Here is a 22,013-nt window from a genome sequence, read left to right on the forward strand (position 1 = left end):
ATCAAGAGCATTTGTCATTGGGATGTGTTACAGGCTAAGGCTTGGAAAATTACTCTGTGAAAAATGTGCATTAACAATAGCCATGAAATATGCGTTAAAAAAAAAAAAAAAAAGAAAAAAAGGTGAATAATGAGCCAGTATCTATTAGCGCTGGGCATTCTTCACTCTGACCCCGCTCTGATTAAAAAGTTAACACAAAAGCCGGAGAGTTCTGGGGAGCAACTCTGAAGTTGTTCCTACTTAAATGATTGAAGAGGGGAAACTGCGTGAGTGAAGAGCTCCCACCACCAAGAGTCACGCTCTTGGTGTGAAACGAGCACCCTTAAGCTGTGTAATCACCTTACAGCCCCGTTTTCTGGGATGCTCCTCCGCAAAAGGAGGGGACAACTTAAACCCACGTGGAAGAACGTGTGTGAGACAGGTTGCATTTCTGAGCTGTAAGGGACTTGGACTGCGTGGACTGGAGTCCTCCGGCTGTTGTGCATCCAACGTGGGTAGCAAGGTGTTAACTGGTTCAGCTGGCTGGAACGCACTTGTTTACCTACCAGGTTTTTTGGCAGTCCAATCCATCAGGAAGCTGAAAAAGCTTCCAACAGAGCGAGTCTGAGCTCTCTGAATTTTAGTTAGCTCGCTCCGTCAGTTTACTTGGAGGTGCCTTTGGCTTGCCGCTAGAAGATGGGGCTGCTAAGCTTGTATCATGGAAATTGCTACACTCAAATTTACTGAAAACGATAAGAAACGGTAAAAAAAAAAAAAAAAAAAGCAGCAAAACGTGCAGCTGTTCTGAAAGATGAAGTGCTCAGCCGCCCCAGGTGAGCTCTGCGACAGGATGTCTCCTCTGCTGGAAGCACCACATCCTATCCTGGTGTTTGCAGCCAGATTCCCCAAACTTTGAGGCGTCCGCTCTGCTGAGAGCTCCGCAGCAGTGCAACTCCCAGGGACATTGATGTGTGGGGTACGAACATCTGTGGGTATTGGCCTCTCTCTCCCACCTCCAGCTGTGCCAGCTGAAAAGCCTCCAGGCCTCTGCTACTCCCCACAAGCCCTTTATCTGCAAACTGGACCTGAGTGGCCTGCAGCTGATAGGGATTTGACAACTGGACTCAAAGGGGACGCCGTGACCAAGGTGTGCTCGAGGGGTCTGTGTGCTGGGAGGGCAGCTCTGCACGGAGTTAACCCCAGCTAACTCAAGAGATTGTTCCTGCACATGACCCGGAGGATTTGGCCCTTCCTCCTGAATCCCCGTCCTGCACAAGCCCGTTCCTGGCAGAGGATGCATGGGATTGTCAGCACGGAGACATTTTTCACATGCATAAGGAGAGGCAGCCAGAGCCAAAGAATTCCAAGTGCGTTCCTGTAAATCTACACAGCTCAGCTCCAGCCAGGGCTGATGGATTGAAAGCAACTTAAAAAAGAAAAGCAAGCTGGGCTCGGTATTAAAGCATGACAGTTAGGGGCCCTTTGGTACAAGTAAATCACATTTATTATTTCAGAGCCTGTGGACAGAGTTCCTGAATCTCGGCACAGTGGCTGTTCTGCACGGGCGTTGTGACTTACAGAGAGAAGCTGATTGTTTTCTCTTCTTCATTCCTCAGAGCCCCGTCAAAGCCTTTCCGCAGAACCTGCCGCTGCCCAGGGAAATTAAGACATCTCTAAAAATCGGCTGTAGTTATCAAAAGCCTCCTGACTCAGTTCCAGCGTAGGACAAAGAATAATTCTGAAGCCAGCACAAGAGATACTCGGACAAGGCCAAGCAGAACAGCTGTGTTCCTCACCGCATTTATGAACACGGTCATAGTTATTTTAGTTGGAAGTTCTCGACATCTCACGTTCCCAGTGCAGGCCTGCTCTCTGCCCTGTCCATGCCTGAGGGAAGCACTCTGCTGGATTTACCTTTCCACGATCTAGAAAGCAAACATCCCAGCTCCCGGTCACTGCTCAGGCTTGATGTATATTTTCTCTTCCTTCCCTTCCTTCATTGCAGCGTAACGGGCCAAAACGAAGAGGTAGTCGCTCAGTCTGTAAACCAAGGGAAAAGCAATGAGCAAAGAAAGCGAGGTGGCTGCCCCTCCAGCACCCCAGCGGTGTCTGCAGAGACGTACAGGCCATGCAACCACATTTAAAAAGCTGCTTGTTAAAACTTCAAAGATCATCATCTGGAAGGGAAACTCCTTGAAATGTAAAACCCCGCAGTTCTGTGCCGTGGCTAAGGGAACGACAACAAGCACGCTCCAGTGGTACAAGAATAAAGAGGTAGATGGATATTTTTTTTTTACCTGTTTAAATATTTGGCCACGTTTGGATCTGCTTCCCCTGCTTGTACTAAAGGAACCACGCTAGAACAAGAAAAGGGATGATTTAGTGCATTTAACTTTCTAGTTAAATGAATGAACAAAATGAATGCAATTTGCTGGAGCACCAAACTTCACACCCCAACCTCACGTGGAGCCCCTGTCCTCATCCCCCATGGCAGCTGTGAGCGCTGCTCAGTTCCACCAGGAGAAATCCCTGGTGGCCACGTAACACAAATCGTTACCATAACTTTCTGGAGGCCTGCAGGTGTGCTCCACCAAAGGATACTCGTGAGTGGGTTTCACTGAGTAAAGGGAGCAGCTTGTAAATGAATAACCTGAAGGATCATTATGCCTTTCTGCAGGTAAACAGGAACCCTTTTTTGGTGAGGGAACAGAGCTGCTCATCACCTCTGGCCTGTTGTACAGCCCTCATTCTAGCTGTCTTTTGAAGAAACAACCGACTGTGATGTTAGCTTTTTGCAGACTGGGTTGCCAAGCTGTAAGGACAGCACATCAGCAGTAACATCTCCCTTAACATCAGCTGGGTTGGAGCTGCTGCACAGCGGGTCCAGGCAAACACAAGTGACTTCACAGGGAAGTCATTTCGGTAACGAGCAGGTGAGTTTTCTCTCTGGTTTGCCGTTATTGTGGCAGTCTGATCATCTTCTGCTAATTTTGTTCGGTGACACCACGAGCCAACACTCACCACCTCTCAGCTCTGCGGCAGACGGCTCGGGAAAAATGGAGAGCGGCGCTGCTTTTACCTCCCGACTGCAACGACAAGGAACCAGCACGTCAGTGCCTGCAGCCAGCCAGCCACCCGCCTCGTGGGACAGCTGCAGCAAAGCTCATCGCATCTCGCACACACGCAGCTGAACACACGCTCTGGTATGGCCAGGCAACTGGGAAGAGAGACCTAAATGCAGAACTATTGGGAATTTAATTCAGCCTGGTCCTTCTCCGTGCTTTTTTTTGCTATTTTTCAGCACAAGTAACAGCTTCACAGCCTGTTTTCTCCCGGCTCCCACAGCAAGTGGTGGGGCAGATTTACCCTAACAGATCCAGCCTTCTCCCGGCAGCGAGCGGCACAAGCAATACCTACAGGCAGGATGAAAGCTCTGAGCGGAGGAAGCTGCTCTGAGTAGCTGTCAATCCACTGCTCCAGCTCCAGGACAGGCTTCTCGCTGAACGCAGTTCGTTCTACAGAAGGAAAAGAAGAGTCAACTGCAGGAAATGCAGCATTCGCTCCACAGACGGAGCTCTCCTTTCACCTTTCTTGGATTGGCAAGCCCTAGGAAAGCACCCCAAAATACTTTTCCTGCTGGAGCAGGGCTGGCTCCCCACTCAGCAGCTGTGGCAGTGCCCCAGGCCAGCTCGCATCACTCGAGTCACACAGACACAGCACGAGCAGCTCGTGGAACCACAAGTTACATGCTCAGCACCCAGGCACACGGTGTGGGGCAGTGCTGGGGCAGCCCCCCAGCCCTAGCCCAGCACAGCGTAGATTCATGACCTCTTATCCCAGGAAAATCCTCTGGGGCTTACTTAAGTGAGCTTCCCTGGCTGAGGAGAGAGGCGTCGCGATGTTGGAGCCCACATCCTGCAGCATACACTGGACCTAGATGTGGCAATCAGGACAAAAATAAAAGAGGTGTTTACGTTTATCCAGCCTTTGATGCTCCGGTACAACCACAGCGAGCTCTGGGAGGCGACAGCTGGTTGTGCTGATTAAAGAGGATCCGACCCTTGCTGTTCATCATCCCCAGCCTGCTGGCAGGAGGGATCAGGTACGTGCTCCCTAATTGCTTTAGGAGAAACCAGATTATCGCGTGTACTCGTTTTCACTGGCACACTGAACCACCCCGGATGACCCTGGTGAGAGCGGACCAGGAGCACTCGCAGGATCCCTTTGCTGGTGGGACACCAAACCAGGAACCTCTGAGAGAACGGCAGCGCCAAACAAGCTGGAGGTGGTGCTGGCTCGGCGTCACATCCATTTGAGGAACATCTCTCCATGGCACGGGACGTTTCAGAGACAGCCTCACAAAGCTCTGTAAGGTCCCCAATTAGCTCCTGGGTTCCTGTGCACAGCAAAGCCAGTTAGTAAAACCCACACAGTGCCACGGTGGGAGCAGTCTCCCACTCCCACCATTGTAGCCACGTAGTTTTGGTGCCCTGATCCCAAACCTGCAGCTCCGTGACAAGGCTTAACTCCTGGCTGTGATGCGTGGGGGCACAGATCTGGGTATGTGTAGATACGTTTATCTGCCTGCTACTGACCTGCTGGTTTCCTTCCTGGTTCAAGTTTGTTTCTTGGGGAGTAACCGTGGCTCAGAGCCTTAAATATTTACGGGATGCTTCATTCTGATGTTTTAATACTAAGTTTATCAAATTCCTACGTGTCAACGGGAGCACCCTGTGTAAAACTAAGAGCACAACACAGGGCGGGGAGGCCGGGTGAGGCCTGTGGGCACCCCTCACCTTGTGAAGCTGCTCCACGAAGCCGTGCCCCTTCTCGGCACCGAACTCGCCGGCCAGCCTGCGGCGGGGAAAGGGGTCGAGGGTGAGGGGGGCAGCGGGGTCGCAGCCCCCCGGGGTTTGGGGAGGAGGCCGGGGGGCACTCACCCGATGGCGGAGCTCAGCTCATCCGTGGTGCCCAGCGCCTCGAAGACGCGGTCGTCCTTGGGCCTCCTCTCGCCGGTGAAGGTGCTGGAGAAGCCTGCGGGGGTCCCGGGGGTCCCGGGGGTCAGGGCAGGGCTGGAGGGGGACCGTGCAGCCCCCGCTCCCCGGCAGCCCCCGGCCCACCTCCGTCCCCTGTCCGGGTGTAGATCCTCGGGGCGCGGGCACTGCCGGAGGGGCTGCGGGAGGCAGGGGGGTGTCAGGGGGTGGCGGGCACCGCCCGGTCCCACTCCCTGGTCTCCGGTCCCAGGTCCCAATTCCCGTTCCTGGTCCCGGATCCCAGTCCTTGGTCCCCGTTCCCAGGTCCTGATCCCGTTCCCTGGTCCCCGGTCCCAGGTCCCAGGTCCCGATTCCCGTTCCTGGTCCCGGTCCATGGTCCCCGTTCCTAGGTCCCGATCCCCCGGTGCTCGATCCCCGGTCCCGATCCCGTTCCCTGGCTCCGTTCCCGGTCCCTGGTCCCAGTTCCCAGGTCCCGATCCTCGCTCCCGGTCCCGATCCCAATCCCGATCCCGTTCCCGGTCCCTGGTCCCCGACCCCCGGTCCCTTCCCGATCCCGTTCCCAGCCCCGATCCCCGGTCCCGGTCCTGGTCCTCGATCCCCGGTCCCCTCCCGGTCACGTTCCCGTTCCTGATCCCGTTCCCGTCCCCACCTGCCGCCGCCCCCCCCTCGCTGCCTCCTCCCCAGCGGCCTCCGCAGCCCCCTGCCCGCCGCCTCCGCCGCCCTCCTCAGCATCGCCGCCACCCTCCGCAACCCCCGCCCGCCCCTCGCCGGCCTCACCCCACCGCCTCACCATCCCGCAACGCCGCCTCCCCATTGGTCAACCCGCCGCTCCGTCTCCTCTACGAGCCTCGCGATTGGCTGAGAGCGAGAAGGGCGGGACCGGCGGCTGAAGCCGGAGCGGAGCGCGGTGCGGCCATGGCGGAGCGGGGCCTGGTGGTGTCGGCGCCGGGCAAGGTGATCCTGCACGGGGAGCACGCTGTGGTGCACGGCAAGGTGAGGGGCAGAACGGCTGGGACCGGCCTGGGCTTCGTGTTCCCGGTGCTCACGCCCCGTTTTGTCCCGTTTTTGTCCCGTTTTTTTCTCCCGCAGGCGGCGCTGGCCGTGGCGCTGGGGCTCCGCACCTTCCTGTGCCTGCGGCCCGGCGGCGAGGGGCGGCTCCGTGTCCGCCTGCCCGGAGTTGGAGTCCTCAGGAGCTGGGAGCGGCCCGGCCTCAGCGCCCTCAGGGAGCAACTCGGGGGTGAGGGGGGAGAGGGGGGTCCTTGGGGGCGGCACTGGGATGAGGGGGGTTGGGGATGGGGTTGGGGATGGGTTGGGGTTGGGGTTGGGTTGGGATTGGGCTTGGGTTGGGTTGGGGTCAGGATTGGGATTGGGATTGGGGTTGGGGTAGGATTGGGGTTGGGATTGGGATTGGGATTGGGTTGTGTTGGGGTTGGGATTGGGATTGCGGTTGGGTTGGAAGTGGGCTTGGGTTTGGGATTGGTTTGGGGTTGGGTTTGGGTTGGGATTGGGGTTGGGGTTGGGGTTGGGTCTGGGTCAGGGTTGGGTTAGGGTTAGGATTGGGGTCAGGATTGGGTTGGGGTCAGGGTTGGGATTGCGGTTGGGTTGGGATGGCGATTGGGTCTGGGTCGGGGTTGGGGTTGGGTTGGGGTTGGGGTCATCAACAGGCAGGGGTACAGGGTGAGGGGGTGTCCCTTCCCTCACAGGCTGGATGGGGCTGGGGGAACCCAGGGTTGGGGCAGGGGGCTGCAACCAGAGGGTCTGTAAGGGCCCCATCCAGCCCCAAGCACCCCCAGGCACTCAGCGTCTCGTGCCGGGTGACCCCATGGGGCCCTTCCCACTGCAGGACCTGGTGGCAGCTCCCTGCCCCTCACCGGGTCGGTCTGCTTGGCAGGGCAAAGTCTGCAGGGTCAGCATGTCGGTGACCTCGGCACCAGCCTGAACTTCTCCTGTGCTCATCCCTGCTCTGGCTGCTGGCTCTCAGACACGGCTGAAGCATTTCAGTGTCCCTGGGCTTTAATAACCGGCATTTGGCTTCCCAAATTCGGCCTGGTGGTGGATGGGCACATGTGAGAAGCGAAGGCAAGGAGAGAGCCTCTGTCAGACGGTGCAGGGGAAGATCAGGTTCTCAGGGTGGCTGGTGGAGGTCTCGCTTTATTTTATCCCGAGCAGAAAGCTTGTAGGTAAAACATGAAACTAATTCATGGTCTGTGTCTGCCTCCTCTAACAAGAGTTGTTTGTGTAAACGCAGCTTTCGAGTTTAACAATTTCCTGGCCTCTCAGTGTTTGAATTCTCCCCTGCTTGCCTCCCTAGCTGACTTTGATGAATCAAAACCCCCCAGCGCAGAAGTGCTGGAAGCACTGAAAGAGTTTGCTGGAATCCCTGCCGAAGCCTCCGGTCCCGACAGCCTTGCTATTCTTGCCTTTCTTTATATGTGCCTGGCTATTTCGGCTAAGTATGGGTAAGGCTGTCCTCCTGCCCCAAAATAAACATGTTTGGGGTGTTCAGCATTAATTGAATCTTTAAGGTCACAGAAGGAAACCAGCTCTTTGAGGCAGAGTAAGAAATCAAAGGGAATCGCCCTTTATTTAGGTTCTGGGCACCTCAAGAGACCCCTTCAGAGCTGGTGCAGGCAGCTCGTTTCATACGGGCTTAGCGTAGGTTAGAGGAACACCTACAGAAACACGCTGTGAATTCAGCGTCTGATCCCTCTGCTAAGCTGGATCTCCTTCCGAATTTGATAACTTGGGGTCACCGCAGCTTGAGGCTGTTCCAGTTTCTAAACTCGATCAGCACAGCTGGGGGTAATGGAAGTTACTGACAGGGTGCTCGGGGCGAGGTGTGGTACGTGCAGCACCACCACAGCCTGTTCCCAGTACCCTTAGCCAAGGACCAAAGGCTACAGGGCCGTGACAGGGACTTGCTTTGCAGTCCCTGTGCTGGGGCTGTGACCAGCCTGCTCCGAAACCACCAGGTTGTGGTTCCCAGCGCTCACCTGCTGGTACAGGCTCCTGTTTTGGTGCCGGGGTCTGTAACAGCCCTGACACGGTGGGTGGAGAAGAGGCCCCGTGGACACAGGCACCTTTCATCATCCTCGGCAGCTTCTTGCTCCAGCGAGGTGTAACGATGCGGCTGGGCATCTGTGACACTTGGTCTTTACTTAGAGCACATTTAAATTCACACGACAGCCTCTGAAGGGTCTCTTTGTGGTGCTACTCAAGTGTTTGGTTACAGAGTGCCCCTCCTAGCTGCTTGACGAGCTGTGCTAATCACAGAGCCGACTCAGCCAGGCTTTGTTCTGGCACAGTGCTCAGCGAGGCTACTCAGCTGCCTGCGTGTGTGTGTGTGCTGAGGGGGCCAATTTTCAAGCAGCTTTTCCTCTGATCGGTCCTAATTGGCGTCTTTTACCTTCGAAATGTTGTTTCTAGGTGGGACTCGAGGTCGCTAAGCCTGCCCTTTGTGTTTCAGAGATGTTCCCAGCGTGGACATCGTGGTGTGGTCGGAGCTGCCCACGGGAGCCGGGCTGGGGTCGAGCGCTGCCTACGCGGTGTGCTTGGCGGCGGCGCTGCTGCACGCCTGCGGAGCCATCTCCTGCCCGCTGAAGGACGGGGAGATCACAGCCAGGTAACGCCTGGGAGGCACGCCACGGGGACAGCCCTGCTCTCTGACAGCAGCACGCCGCGATCTGGGGTCCGTGCCCCAGGCTGGGGGGGTCTGTTTGGATCAGCACATCCCACACCGTGACCGCTGTGCCCCCCTCTTTCCTTCTGTCTGAGCAAATCCTGGCACTGGCACCTCTCCTGCTCTGTCTGGCCGTCTCTTGGGCTCATGCTGTGGTTGTGAGCGTGGCTGTGGCACCCTGGGCTCAGCTCGTTTCCCTTCCCTGCCTGTTGCTGCCTGTGCTCCAGCAGCAGAGGCGTGTCTTGTCCCAGGGCTCTGACCTGCGGATCGTGTTTACAGTTCTGTTCTCCTGATAAAAGCACCTGGATGCAGAGACTTGGTAAAAACACACGCATTTAACCCGCTGCTTACTCTGTCTAGGGTAAGGTAGCTTTATTTTGCCAAGAAAACAAAACACTTTAATGTAGAGGATTTTTTTTACCTCTGTTTCTTCTCTGTCCCTGAGCATCTTTTAGGTTTTGCTTTGAGCTGTCAAGGAGTCAAAGATTCTTTCTCTTTTTTCCTGCACTTTCCCATGGATTTTTTTTCTGCCCGTGGTACTTTTCCTTCCGATTTCTTGCCTGAGTCTGCCCTTTATCAGGGGCTGTTGAAAGGGAGTTTCTTTCCCTCTCCCCTGCTTTCCATTGGAGTTCAATCCTGAAAAACTGGTCTGCTCTGCTGTGTGTGGAAGGAGGCTCAGCTCAGAGATGCGTATCGCAGCTGGAGTTGCAGAACCCTCTATTGTTACCCCGGAGCCAGGTGCAACCTTTTATGGTTGGCTCTGTGGATTTTGGGGGGGCCTGGAAGTGAGACCGTGAGAGGAGGCGGCTCTGCTCTGCTTCAAAACCCGAGCTTGCAAACAGCCAGAAACACGTTCCTAAAGCGGGTGCAAACCTCCCCGTGGTCACACGACGGGAGAAACCAGAGGCCAGCTCTAAAGCAGGGAGCAGCAAGGATGTCTTCATTCCCTGCTCACACTTCTTGGCTTCAGCTTGAATACAGCGTAATTTTTTTTTTCTTCCAGCTGGCGTGCAGAGGGGTAAGTGAGAGATGGGGGTGTCAGACTTCAGAAGGTTTTTGCTTAACATTGCAAGAAAAGAACAGCGTGATATAATGACTCCTGCGTCGAGAAGAATCGCAGCCTCTCAAAGAGGATTAAAAACAAGTGGTTTACAGCAAACTGCGCTTCTATTTTGAGTAGCGGTGGTGTGAGCTGTTTTCCTGAATGCTTCGCAGATTAAATATTGGCAAGTGAAATTAAAGATGCGCGGAGATGGATGAAGATGTTCAGCTGCAGCCTGGGAAAGTGGGCAGTGTGAGGAAGGGGCTTCCAGGTAGCAGGCGGCTCCCCTGATTTCTGCCCTGCCCTAGCAGGGGTCAGCGACTGCTCCTTATTTCGTGTAGGGCTGCTTGGTGCTTATCTAAAACCTGCGTCTGTGCCTCTGACTCTGGCACCCAGTTTGTGTTCTGGGCACCAAATGCCAGCTGTGATCTCTGCAGAAGGTCCTGGTGCTGGGCTATCTGATCCCACGGAGCATTAAACCGCTCTGCAACCGGCAGCTCCGGGATGGCTTTTTGTGCTGCTGCAGCCCCTTAATTGGTGTGTTCGCTCAGGGGCCTCGAGCCTGGCCGAGCCTGACCCAGCACCGAGCCCTTCAGCCAGCGTTTAACCTCTCCAAGCACTTAGCAGTCTGTGTGACTGCTTTCGGGGCCACAGAGAGCCCGTTCCTCTGTCTCTCAGCATAAACACCTCGGCATTTGCTTCCCTGTTGTGTTTTAAGTGCCAGCACCCAGCGTGGCTTGAAGTGTTAGGAGTTAATCCCTAAAAATCAAAGCCTTTGCTCGAGCATCGCTTCCAGTGACATCTTCTGACCCAATTTGTGAGGCTTCTGCGGCTGAGCAGCTGGCAATTAGAGGCTGGGGCTGCCTGTGCGAGGTGCAACTTTTGGGGTTCTCTTCTCATCTGTGTTTAAACTCACCGTCCTGCGTGTTGGTGAGGGGGATCTCAGGGCAGAGTGTGGTAACGCGGTGTTGGGAGGTGTGGATGGGGCTGGGTGTGCAGTGAGCTGACCCTGATCTGCTTCTGGGCATGCTGTGCCCTCCGTGTTATCTCTCTTTCGCTCCTTGTGCGCTGTTTTGGGTGGTTTTGAGTCTTTTTCTTGCCTTCCAGGTGGACAGAAGAGGAGATGACTCTGATCAACAGCTGGGCCTTCCAGGGGGAGCGGGTGATCCACGGCAATCCCTCGGGTGTGGACAACGCTGTCGGCACTTGGGGTACGTGCGTGTGAGCTGCTCTCCGACCCCAAACGGGGGTGCTGAGGGGATTTTTGTGCCAGAACAGCAGCCCTGCTTCTGGAAGGTGGTGAGCCCCGTCCGTAATTGGGACTGGAGCCAGCTCTGGGGCTGGCAGACCTGCGTTTACACCGGGGGTCTGCATCCCCCGGGCAGGTGCTGTGGGGCAGAGACCCCGCTGCAAGGAGCCGAGACTGTTCTGGTCCAAACAAAGGGACCTAATCCTGCCCCCGGGATCAGGCAGGAGAAAATGCACTCGGACAGCTGTCACGCAGTTTCAGTTAGCAGAGACTTCCAAGGGTTTGGGAAGTGTCCTTTTCCTTTCGGTAATCTTTCTAATGAGACCTAATCGCAGTGCCTTGGTGAAGCAGGAGCCAGGCAAGATTCCTCCAGCACGGGGAAGTTCCCTGCTAGCAGACAGCTGCTGACACGAGCACACATCCAGTCCCGTCTGAAACCAGCACGCTTGGCTCTACCCCGGGGAATCATTGCTGGAGTCTCTTTCAGCAAAGATTTAATGCTGGCCAAACTCTTTGCCTTTGGAAAAATAAATAAATTAACGTGATCCTGAAGCAGAGGAGGGCAGAGGGAAAGTCACTGGGTTAACTGTGTCCAGCGAGACCCTCTCATTAAGTCAGCGGGGCCGGGCAGATTCATGCTGCCTGCGAACATGGTTCATTTAGCTGGTGTTCCTTGCAATTACTGTCATGTGCTCTGGGTGAGGTTCTGAAGATGAAAGACCTTCTGTCTCGTACAACGCCGCCTTATCTCGGCGGGCTGTGTGCTGAGACAATGCATGTGTTTCACTTTAGGTGGAGCCCTGAGATACCAATCAGGAAAAATCAAAGCGTTAAAGAGGTAATGCTGGAGCTTAAAAATAACTCAGGGGGTGGGACGTGGCAGCAGTGCCTCGGGTGGATGTGGCACTGCACGAGCTGGAGGAGAGGCTGCGGGGCTCCACGGCCACGTTTTTGTCCCGGGTGTGGGGAGCCTGAGTGTCCGCCTCGGTGCGGGGTGGGCGAGAACAGCAAAACGTTTGGTCGTTATCCCACATCAGATGAACGCGGCGCAGGGGATCAATATTAATTTCATGGCATTATGGGCAGCAGGAGCGGATCCGCTCCTGGCAGCGAATGACATTGTGGGGAGGGGGGGAAACTTCTCGCCTACCTGATGGCAGCGCTGCGTAAAAAGCGAGCTGCGGAGAGCAGGGCCGGGCCCTGAATGCCTCCTGCCACGGGAGGATAATCTGACTCCATTAAAATCTTCCCCAGTGCATGAAATTGCTTTATTAGTGGCTAATGGGCACTGCTGGCCAGCCTGGCAGTATTTCAAAGGAAAGATTTTAGTTGGAAAACACGGATTTCAGTAAACACGTTAGTCCTGTTCGTTGTGCTGGTGCAGTTGTTCGCTGTAACCGAGAGGAACAAGTCTGAACCCAGCTGGTGCTTGAGCACCTGCCTAACTTCCCCCCAAATTAATGGGACCCTCATCTTTGTTGTGCTCAAAGGAAAACCCCGAGGGGCCCGGTGGGTTTGGGAGCTGCGGGGCTTTGCTGAAGGAAGGGGGCTGACCGTGTCTCGTTGCTCGCAGGGTGCCGACGCTGAGGATCCTGCTGACCAACACCAAAGTCCCACGAAGCACCAAGGTCCTGGTGGCGGGGGTCAAGGAGAAGATCCTGAAGGTGCAGCGCCTGCGTGGCCACGGGGATGGGGGCGTGCGCTGGGGGGAGGGAACCCTAGTGTCCTGGTGAGCTCTGATCTCCTGCTGGGCTCGCAGGGAGCTCTCGTGAGCTCTCGGGGTTGTTGCATTCAAGCTTGCTCCTAGCTAACACCTGGGGAATGGAGTTGAGCTTCCTTCCCTCCCTCCAGCACGCAGGGCTCGTTGCAAAAATCACCAGTGTGCAGCCATCGAGCAGAATAGCTCCTTTCTCTGGCCAGTTTCCCTCTGTTTCCCTCTCTTCCTCCAGTTTTTGCAGCTGTGAGCACCTGGGCACTGCCCTGCTCTGCCCTGGGTTTTTCTGTGAGCGAGCAGCCCTGCGTGGGGCGAGGAATTGCCCAGCTCCAGAGGGCTGGGGCGGCTTTCTCGGGGTGGCGTTAGGTCCAGCGAGCAGTCTGCTCACATCTCGCCTCCCTGCTCCTCAGTTCCCGGCTATAATGAACCCGGTGCTGGACTCCATCGATGCCATTTCTCAGGAGTGCCAAAGTGTTCTGGAAGCGATGCCTGCAAATCCATCACCGGAGCATTACCCTGTGCTGGAGGTAAGGGGCTCGTTCGCCAGTATTTTTAGACGCCGTTACTGTTGAACATCAAAATGTCATTTAAAGACCATTAGGGCTAAGAAAGAATTTGATAGCAGGAAGCGTTCAGGTCGGAGTGGAATTGTGGTCTGCGTGCGCTGCTCTTAATGCCCTTCTGGGAGCCGGGGGGACAGAAAATGCTCTTTGTGTCTTCCCGCAGCACAGAGGACAGGGAGGGAGGGAGCAGACCTGTTACTCTGGGGACTTGCAGCCCTAAAGGTTTTGTTCCCTTGGAGAAATGTGGGGTGTGTTTGGGCAGCCTCGCTCGTCTGCTGCTCTGTCACTGCCAGGGCTGGAGCGGAGAGCGGGGAGCCCGGCTCAAGGGGCTGCTCACGAGCCAGCTCCCAGCGCTCGGTGCTCGTCCTGGCTCCGGAGGATGACAAACGGAGCTGTGCCCAGAGCTGACCTGACATTGATGCATGAGGTGCACGCGGAGATCTGCGTTCGGCTTGGCTTTGTGCGGAGGAGGAGAGGCTGCTGCCGAGCGGGGGGAGCTCGTTGCGGTGCCGGCAGCGCTGCAGCACCGCCTCGTGCGGGGTGAGGACGTGGGGTGGTGGTGCCCAGCTGAGGCAAACCTGGCCACGGGTGCTGAGCAACCCGTCGGTACAGCAGTGCAGCTCCTTTTAGCATCTGGGTTTAGCATCAACCACACGCAGCACCTACGTGTGCACACATCTGGCTGCTCTGGAACCTGCAGCTCTGGGCAGCCTGAACCATCGAGCCCGTCACTGTGTCAGGCGCTGTCAGCCGAGTCCCAGCAGGTTGTGGAGCAGATGAAAGGTGTCCTGGATGCTCACGGGGAGCGCTGTGCCCTCGCTCAGGCATGTAAAGAAGCCTCTTGGTGGCCACCCATCCAGCCCAGCACAAAACTTGTGATACGTGTGCTCTGCTGGGTCATCTTCCCACGTTTGTTCAGGCACAGTGCAGCATCTCTCCCTGCTCACCCTGAGCTGATGGTGCCGGTGAGCTGGGAGGATGCTGCTGTCGCTGGGGTTCTGAGGTCCTTTCATGGCTCAGAGTTTGCTCTGTGAGATCTGTCTGAGCACTTCCCTCTGTCCCACAGCTCTGCACTTCCAGTACAGGGCAGAGGGAAGCTGCAATCCTGACCCGTGCCTGTTGCTGTTGTCACCTGGGGTGCTCAGGCTTTGTCCCCAGGAGCCGCAGTGCTGGGGGCTGGCACGGAGCCGTGCAGGCAGCCCTGCTGGGAGAGCTCGTGCTGCTCCCAGAGGAGCTCCTCTTGACCCCACTTGTGCCAGGAGCCCGGTGTGGTGCTGGTGAGAGGCCCCCTGGCTTGCAGCCCACACAGAGCTCAGCTCAGCACTTGTGTGACAGGGGAGAGGCAAAACAGTCGGGAGGCATCAAGGAGTTCTGATTTAGGAGCACTAAATCAGGGAGTTCTGATTTAGGGCCTGGAATAAACATCTGTGAGCAGCTTGCTGCGACCAGGACTTTCTCCCTCCTGAGTGAGGAGGCCCAGACGCTGCTGTACCGCTGTCACAGCGATGGGCAGGAGCAGCACAAATCATGGGGACGGGGTCAAATGAGCAGCACGGGGCTCAGGCACTGGCCTCGACCTTGCTGGACCCCAAGACGTGCTGGTGGCCAAGCTCCCCATGGACACGAGGTGGCTGTGGGGTGGCCGGGAACGCAGGGCAGCCCCCCACAGCATCCCGAGGAAGGACCCATGGCTGGGAATTGCTGCTGCCACCGCATGTGCTCACCTCCTCTCTGTGCAATCTCTCTTAGGAACTCTTTGACATCAACCAGCACCACCTGAACGTGATCGGGGTCGGCCACCCCTCCCTGGACCGGCTGTGCCGGGTGACGGCCTCGCACGGCCTGCACAGCAAGCTCACCGGCGCTGGCGGCGGCGGCTGCGGCATCACCCTGCTGCGACCAGGTCAGTGCCCCTCTGCCCACCCAGCTCGGCACGGGGGCAAACGTGGGCGCCCCTTCCTGCCTCCAGGCACGGCCTGGCTGACCTCCTGCCTGTTCTTGCCTCCCTCCTGGCAGACACCACCCCGCAGGCCGTGGAAGCAGCCAAGCGAGATCTGTGCGCCTGCGGATTTGAGTGCTGGGAGACCGACATCGGGGCCCCCGGGGTGACCCTGCACTCCTCCTCGTCTTTAAAAGCCCAAGTGCTGCACGAGCTCTCCGAGAGCTGAGCTGCTGCCCCTGGTGAGGCCGAGCTCTTGGCTGGCTCTGCCCCCGCTGCCTGGGAGCTTCTCCCAGTGCTCCCATCTGCATCCTTCTGGGTGCTGGGGTTCAGGGCTGGTGCCTCGGGGAGCTGGGACCGCGGTGAGGACCCAGGAGCAACTGCTCGCACTTGCTCTGGGCCCGAGCCCGCCCCAGCCTCTCAAAAATCCTCTTCTGAATTTCCTTTCTCAACTGCTGTGCTAATCTCGAGGGGCAGGAGGAGAGCTCTGGGCTGGATTCCAGCACGGATAATGACACTCGGCTTGGTTCTCCTGCTTCAGATGCGTGCGGTGTCTCTCCGCGTCTCCCCTGGCGTCCTGCGAGGGCGTGCAGCGAGGCTGGCGAGGCGGATGTGCGGAGTGCTTTGACATTTGGGGGTGAAAAGCATCTTGGCAGCTCAGGGCTCGACACTTGGGTCTCGGTTTTTCCTGGACTGCAATTAACCGTGGAAAGGAAACATTTAAATAGAGCTCTTACCTGTTACTAATTAAGAGGTGGGTAATTAACGTGAAAAAAAAAAACAGCACAACTCTAATGAATTTATCACTGTTTTCATTCTGGGCTGATAAAGAGGGTCCTGTAACCGGGCTCTGTTCACGTGCCCGAGGTCTGGTTCAGGCTCTGGCTCTGTTACCTGCAGGGAGGGTGGCTGGAGGCAAAGGCAGTTTTAGAATTTCTACTTACTGTAGCTCTTCTGGGATGTGTTTGGGGAGCGTGCTCATGCTTCTGTCTTAAATGAGCCTGCTGGTGGGGGTGTGAGCTGTGCCTCCTCTAAAGGCAGGGGAGATGGGGGCTCAGCAAACAAGGATTTAAAAAAAATCTAGTTTAAAGGAATTGGTTTTAAGTAAGGAAAAAAAAAACTTTTCAAGAGCTGACCGCAGTTTGCAAGTGGCGAGGCACAAAACCTGAATGCATTTACACTCGCTATGTAAATGTGGCTGCTTCTGAAATGTTAATGGTGAACTGCTGAACGAGATGGAACTGGGAGGTGAGTACGTGACCCCAGAAATAAGCTGACTCCTTGTGGCTGGGGTCTCTTTGATACCTGCTGAAGATTTTGTCATTGTTTGGGGTTTTTTTAAGTGTTGCTCTGCTCAAGAATTAACTTCACTGAAAGCCAAATAATAAATTGTCAGAGGTGGGGGAGCTTGTCCTCCCCTTCCCGTGCAGGAATAAGAAATCAAGTGTGAGAAGCTGAGGTCTACCAGCTCTAACGTCTTGCCATCCTCATGACCAGGTTTAGCTCACTGATCAGACATAAATAAAACTGTCTCTGTTTTTAATAAATTGACATTTTATACGTGCAAAGTGTTCTTTGATAATTACGCCGGCTACAAAAGGAAAAAAGTACCGTACGCTGCTTCGATAAAACCAGGTTTCAGAGGCTGGTTTTCTACATGTCTAATTACAATTCCAATTTGCATCCAAGAACAGCTTTACACTAATCACAAGTCAGAAAGCCTGATAAATAATTTACCGTTTTCTAATACAGTGTAATCAATGTGAGGATCTGGGTGCGTGCTGCCTTCATAACCGCTTAAATGTGTCTGTAGCTTCTCCTGGTGAGCACAAAGAAATGCCACGTTCCCTGCGAAGAAACTTCACTTCAAAACAACGTCTCGGGGGTTAATCAGCGTTAGCTGCTTTCCTTAGAAGAAGGCCTGGCAGCTCTGGTAGGAAAAGAACTAAAAAATGTTGGTTTGCTGCTTTAAATTGTAACTAAGACGTGTGGGTCCTCCCGTTATCAGCCCGCTGAGCCGTACGAGTCCTTCAGTGACGGCCCCGCGTGCTGGCTCTGCTCCATTTCTCATCTTTCAGCTGTGCCAGGGCCGTAGCTGGAGGCCTTGGCACTACCCGGCACGAGCTCTGCTGCAATCTGTGACCTGTGGCGTTTTTGTCCCCAAACTTTCAGCCTCGTCTCGCGGGCCTCTGCTTGGCTGGGGGGTGCTGGAGGTGCAGAGGTGGCGCGGGGACGGGGCTGAGCCCAAACACGGTGACCTTGGAGGGATCGGGGTTGTGGTGTGGTCCCCTCCCCAGCTTCCTCCTGCCCCCCAGGCTCCCAAATCATCTCTGCACGAGGTGGGGGCTGCAGCACGGGAGGATGCTACCCCCACCCCGTGCCGCCGGGACCAGAATTGCAGAAGTCAGCAGCTGGAGCCGGTCCCAATTTGTTAGCAGTGAGCCCGGATTTAGCATCCATCTGCGAGCGCTGGAGTGCCCGCGCTCTCCTTCATTTATTCCTCCCTCCCAGGCTCAATCAGAGGCTCGGCAGGCTCCTCGCTGCTCTCAGCGGGATTACCGGGGGGGCACCGGGCAGCAGCCTGCTGCTGGCATCCGTGCGGGGCGCAGAAATCACCCGGCAGCAGCACCAGCTCACGGCCACCCCTTGTGCTTGTTTTATGGAGCAAACAGGGATATGGGGTCCCCCAGATCCTGTCCTTCACTGCTCGGGGTGCTCAGCTTGAGCCCAGCCTGGGTGCTCTCCCCGGGGACCCTCTGCTCTCCTCTCTTTTCCTCTCCTCTCCCCCGTCGGGTGTTACGGATGTGTAGCTGAGCAGCGATTGCCGCTGAAGGATTAGCCTGGTAATTTGGCTAATTTTTCTTCGGCTTCATTTTTCACATGATGAGCTTTGCAGGAAGACTAACGAGCCGGGGTTTGCCTCTAATAGCCAGGACGGGGGCGGGCAGGGGAAGCCGCGCTCCCTCCGCCTGCAGGAGAAGATGCTGGGGAGCGGGACGGGGTCCTGGACCTTCCCCACCTCGAGGACCTGGCCCTCCAGGGGTCACTTTGCAGCCCTGGATACTCCAGCATTTAACTGCTGGCTCCTGGAGGACAGGGCTCTTTTCCCTTTGCTCCAAAGCTCCAGCAGCAGCGGGGGGACACCGGTGTTTCTTACAAGAAAAAAAGGAAATCCCTTCTTACATCCTGGTAGCCTTTCCCCACCCAGGACGAGGCCGTGCGCTCTTTTGGGGCCGCGGTGGGCGCTGCCCTGCCCCGCGAGGCACAGCTGGCATTTTTTTATAATCCGTGTCAGCAGCGGCTTCCTTCTGCTCTGATGAATCGATGCTAAGGAGGCAGTGACATTATTTGAGAGAGCAGAAAAAGGGTCAGGGACGGCGAGGAAATGTCAGCGCGCAGCCGCCGGGGGGGTGCTGCTGGGGGCCCCCCGGCCATGGGGGCTGCCAGGATGGGGACCCCCAGCCCCGTCCCGCTCCCTGCAGCGCCAGCCCTCGTAGAGCCCCCGGGGAATGTCCCCAGGTGCCATCGCCATCCCAAACTGGTGGCACCGAGTGACACCGGTGTCCCCCCTCCTGCAGCATCACCCCCAGGGCAGGGCTTTCCCAGGGGGGGCTCCCCCACGGATCCAGCCCCGGGCAGCACCCATGGGTGCCTCCAGCCCCATCCATCCTCCTGGCCACGGGCTTGGCGTGGCCGGGGATGCTCGGAGGCAGCGGGGAGCAGCCCCCGGCACCGCCCCGAGCCCCTCCCGGCACGCCGAGAGGTTTTGAAAGTTAAGTATTACTGTCTGCTTTGTTGTTGCCTAACTACGACAGACAAATTGAGAACTAGTTGTCAAAATGTCAGTGCACAACAAATCAACATTCAAAATGAGTCTCAGCACTATGTGGTGTATAATTAAAAAAAAATCCTTTTTAGAAATTTCAGCAAGCGTTGGCTCCGCTTTATATTTGTCTGTGTGATTAATAAAGGCAGCTAATTTTCAGACTTTAAAAACAGCTAGAAAATAGCTCCTAATTACATATTAGGTTCCAAGCGGCCCCCGCTGAGCGAGGCTGGTATTGGTGGGCCAGAGAATTTGGCAGGGGCTTAATTACATTCTGAGCATCATCTAATTTTAGTTAAATGTAATGTAATCAGCAGCAGATGTCTGAAATAAAATATGAATTATGAATATGATGAAATTTCATTCTTGAATAAAAAAGTAATTTGCTATTTAGTTCATTAAAGTCGCAGAGGTTTATTAGGGAGCAGGTAGACGGTGCGGCTGGCTCGGATTGAAATGATATTTCAGCGAGAGGAGGAAATTGCATTAAAGGTTCTAAAATATTCCCCCGGGACGATGCGCCGGTGGGGAATTGATATTCGTGGAAGAACCGAGCCCCTGGGCTGGTGCCGGGGTCGGAGCGTGGTGGGTGCGCGGGGAGCGCTGCGGGGCCACAGGGGGCAGAAAGCCACGGGGGGCTTCGGGGCCGGGCAGTGTCCCCCTGCCATGCACGTGCCACCAAGGGCTTGTGGCCACCGAGGGCTCACAGGCACCGAGGGCTCGTGGCCACCGAGGGCTCGAGGCCAACAAGGACTCGTGGCCACCAAGGACTCGTGGCCACCAAGGGCTCGTGGCCAGCGAGGGCGCACTGCTCCCCGCGGCATCGCCTTCGGTCTCAGCTCTGAAGCTCAAATTGCTTTTTGCTCTTCCTTGGTAGCCCGGACTGGCAGCTAAACATCATCTGGAGAGGGAGGAGGACGGCTGGTTCGTTACTCCGTTGTATCACGGCCACTGTCATTTTATCCAGCCCGGATGATGAAGGGAAGCCTGCTGCCCATGCACCAGCCTGGGGATCACCGCTTGGCTCCTAGGCGTGCTCTGGGAAGAGCAGCCCGTGCCCAAACCCTCCCGCAAGCAGCAGCAGGCCCAGAATAACACCCAGAACACCCAGAACACAGAGCACGGGGCTCAGAGCTCAGCCCGTGGAGCACAGGAGCAGCAGCAGCATCCCTCACACACGCCGGGCTCCGGCACAGCCCCGTGGCCTGGACCCGCCGCGCTCGCCGGCATGGGCTAGCGCTCCTCCCGTTCTATTCATCAAGGGCATGACAGCTAAAATTCATTTGAAGATGAAGAAAGTGCCGGCTAATCCTTTCTGTGAGACAGTGATAGACTAGCGGCTCAGGAAGAATTGCACAGCAGTAATGAAATTAGGCTAAAACTGCTGGCGGATAGCAGATAATTGCCCTTGTCTGTCACTAGGAATAACATCTCCCAAATCCAACACAATGATTGTTAAAGTTGCAGGAATTTATTTTATTTTATTTATTTTACGGTTTGGGGGTTTTGCTTTCTCAAGGCCTTCCCTGGGAAAAGAAACGAGCCAGAGCCGCCGCTGCTCGCCTCCCAGCTCCGCGGGGCGCCACGCTGCCGCCCTCCAGCACCGCAGCTCGTTAGCCTTAACGAAGCAGGTGCCCCGGGACCAGCACCAGCACCCTGCAAGTGCTGCGAGGCCGAAGTCACCCACGCAGGGTCCTGGAGAGGGGACAGACACAGCGGTGTGGGGCTGCTCCCCAGGGAGGAGGCGATAAAGCAGCCTGCAAGCGCCTGTTCCCCGCTCCTTCCAGCTGCCCCCGGTGCTTTTGGGGCAGGATCCGGCCCCGTGCACTGGGTTCTGCCTGGTGCTGGGGCTGGGCAGAGTGCTGCTGTGACCGGCCGAGCCCCCACAGCGCGTCAGCACTGACCAGCATCCATTTATTTCATAATTTATCATGGGATGCAGACAGCGCGGTGAGTAAGTGCACTGGCCAGCAACTGTAATGTTTTATACGCGAGGGCTGGCACGGGTAATTTACTGCGGCCAGCAATAACATATTTCACTTCCCGTCTCCCAGATGAAGATTACTTGTGTTTGAAAGTGCCTGAATACACAGTCAATTCTGCTTAAACGCTCGCAGCCAGCCGAGCACAGATCGGCCCGGCACACACGGGCGCTGCTCGGCACGGGGCCGGGCACGGCAGTGCCGGATCAGCCCCCCCTGGCCGTGCCGGGGTCCCCTCGGGGCACCCACCCGTGGCCCAGCCGTGCCCACGGGGGACCACGGAGCTGCCACCACGTCCCGCTGGATTGCGGCGTGGAGCCGCTGGTGGGTAATTTCTGATTAAGGATTACTGTACCATCGGCTTCAGTTTGATTGCAGATGTTTTTAATTATATCGTATAAGATCGTGTTATGTAATTGCATTTATCTGATTGAAGCCTTAATTGTAGGATTTCATAATGGTATGACTGGGTAAATATACCATTGCGTCTGTTGTCCCCCAATGAAAATTAGGTGCTTCGTGTCTTTATTGCATTATCCTGGAGAGGAGTCTAAATTGGGAAGAAAGAAATTAGAAGAGAGAGGAGGAAGGAGAGGCGAGGTGGTCTTCCCCGTCCCGGTGAGCGTGGTCCCCAGCCCGGGCAGTGGGGAAGGTGCGGGGTGCACCGTGTGTCCGGGCACTGCTGGAGGCTGCTGGAGCATCGCCTCCTGCCTGGGCATCACCCCCTGGCCAGGGGCTGAGCAGCCCTTGCAGGCAGGGCCCAGTGCTGGGAACCATCCCATGGGGGAACGGGGTTGCAGGCGATGCAGGGGGTGCAGGGGATGCAGGGGATGCAGGGGATGCAGGGGGTGCAGGACGGCCGGTGCCAGCTCTGCCGGCGGTGGGCTGAACTGCCCTTCACCTCTGTGTGAAAACGCAGCAGCCCGTGCTTTCTGCAGTGATTTTTGCAAGATCGATGTTGCAATTATCATTTTGTTAACGGCGCCTGGTACGATACATTAAAGGCGATTACAATTAAAGAACAGGAGGCCGGGAAGCCGCTGCGC

The 22,013-nt window shown here is 56.3% G+C and overlaps 2 protein-coding genes across 2 annotated transcripts; one reads left to right on the plus strand and one right to left on the minus strand.

Moving 5' to 3' along the window:
* Positions 1–1,465: 1,465 nt before the first annotated feature.
* Positions 1,466–5,705, minus strand: MMAB (metabolism of cobalamin associated B; the record flags this gene model as incomplete). Its single annotated transcript, XM_084538808.1, has 10 exons — positions 1,466–1,628; positions 1,894–2,019; positions 2,277–2,336; positions 3,001–3,065; positions 3,397–3,494; positions 3,840–3,912; positions 4,776–4,833; positions 4,920–5,013; positions 5,100–5,152; positions 5,623–5,705. The coding sequence occupies 9 exons, from the start codon at positions 5,703–5,705 to the stop codon at positions 1,932–1,934; spliced, it is 672 nt and encodes a 223-aa protein (XP_084394934.1). The 3' UTR covers positions 1,466–1,628; positions 1,894–1,931.
* Positions 5,706–5,833: 128 nt separating this feature from the next.
* Positions 5,834–16,727, plus strand: MVK (mevalonate kinase). The gene is made up of 10 exons (XM_084538807.1): positions 5,834–5,966; positions 6,063–6,210; positions 7,285–7,432; positions 8,440–8,595; positions 10,802–10,905; positions 11,736–11,781; positions 12,517–12,607; positions 13,068–13,184; positions 14,970–15,123; positions 15,237–16,727. Exons 1-10 carry the CDS (start codon positions 5,889–5,891, stop codon positions 15,386–15,388), a joined length of 1,194 nt encoding a protein of 397 aa, XP_084394933.1. The 5' UTR covers positions 5,834–5,888; the 3' UTR covers positions 15,389–16,727.
* Positions 16,728–22,013: the final 5,286 nt, after the last annotated feature.

The sequence above is a fragment of the Aythya ferina genome (assembly GCF_964211825.1).
Source record: "Aythya ferina genome assembly, chromosome: 17".
Lineage (NCBI taxonomy): Eukaryota > Metazoa > Chordata > Aves > Anseriformes > Anatidae > Aythya > Aythya ferina.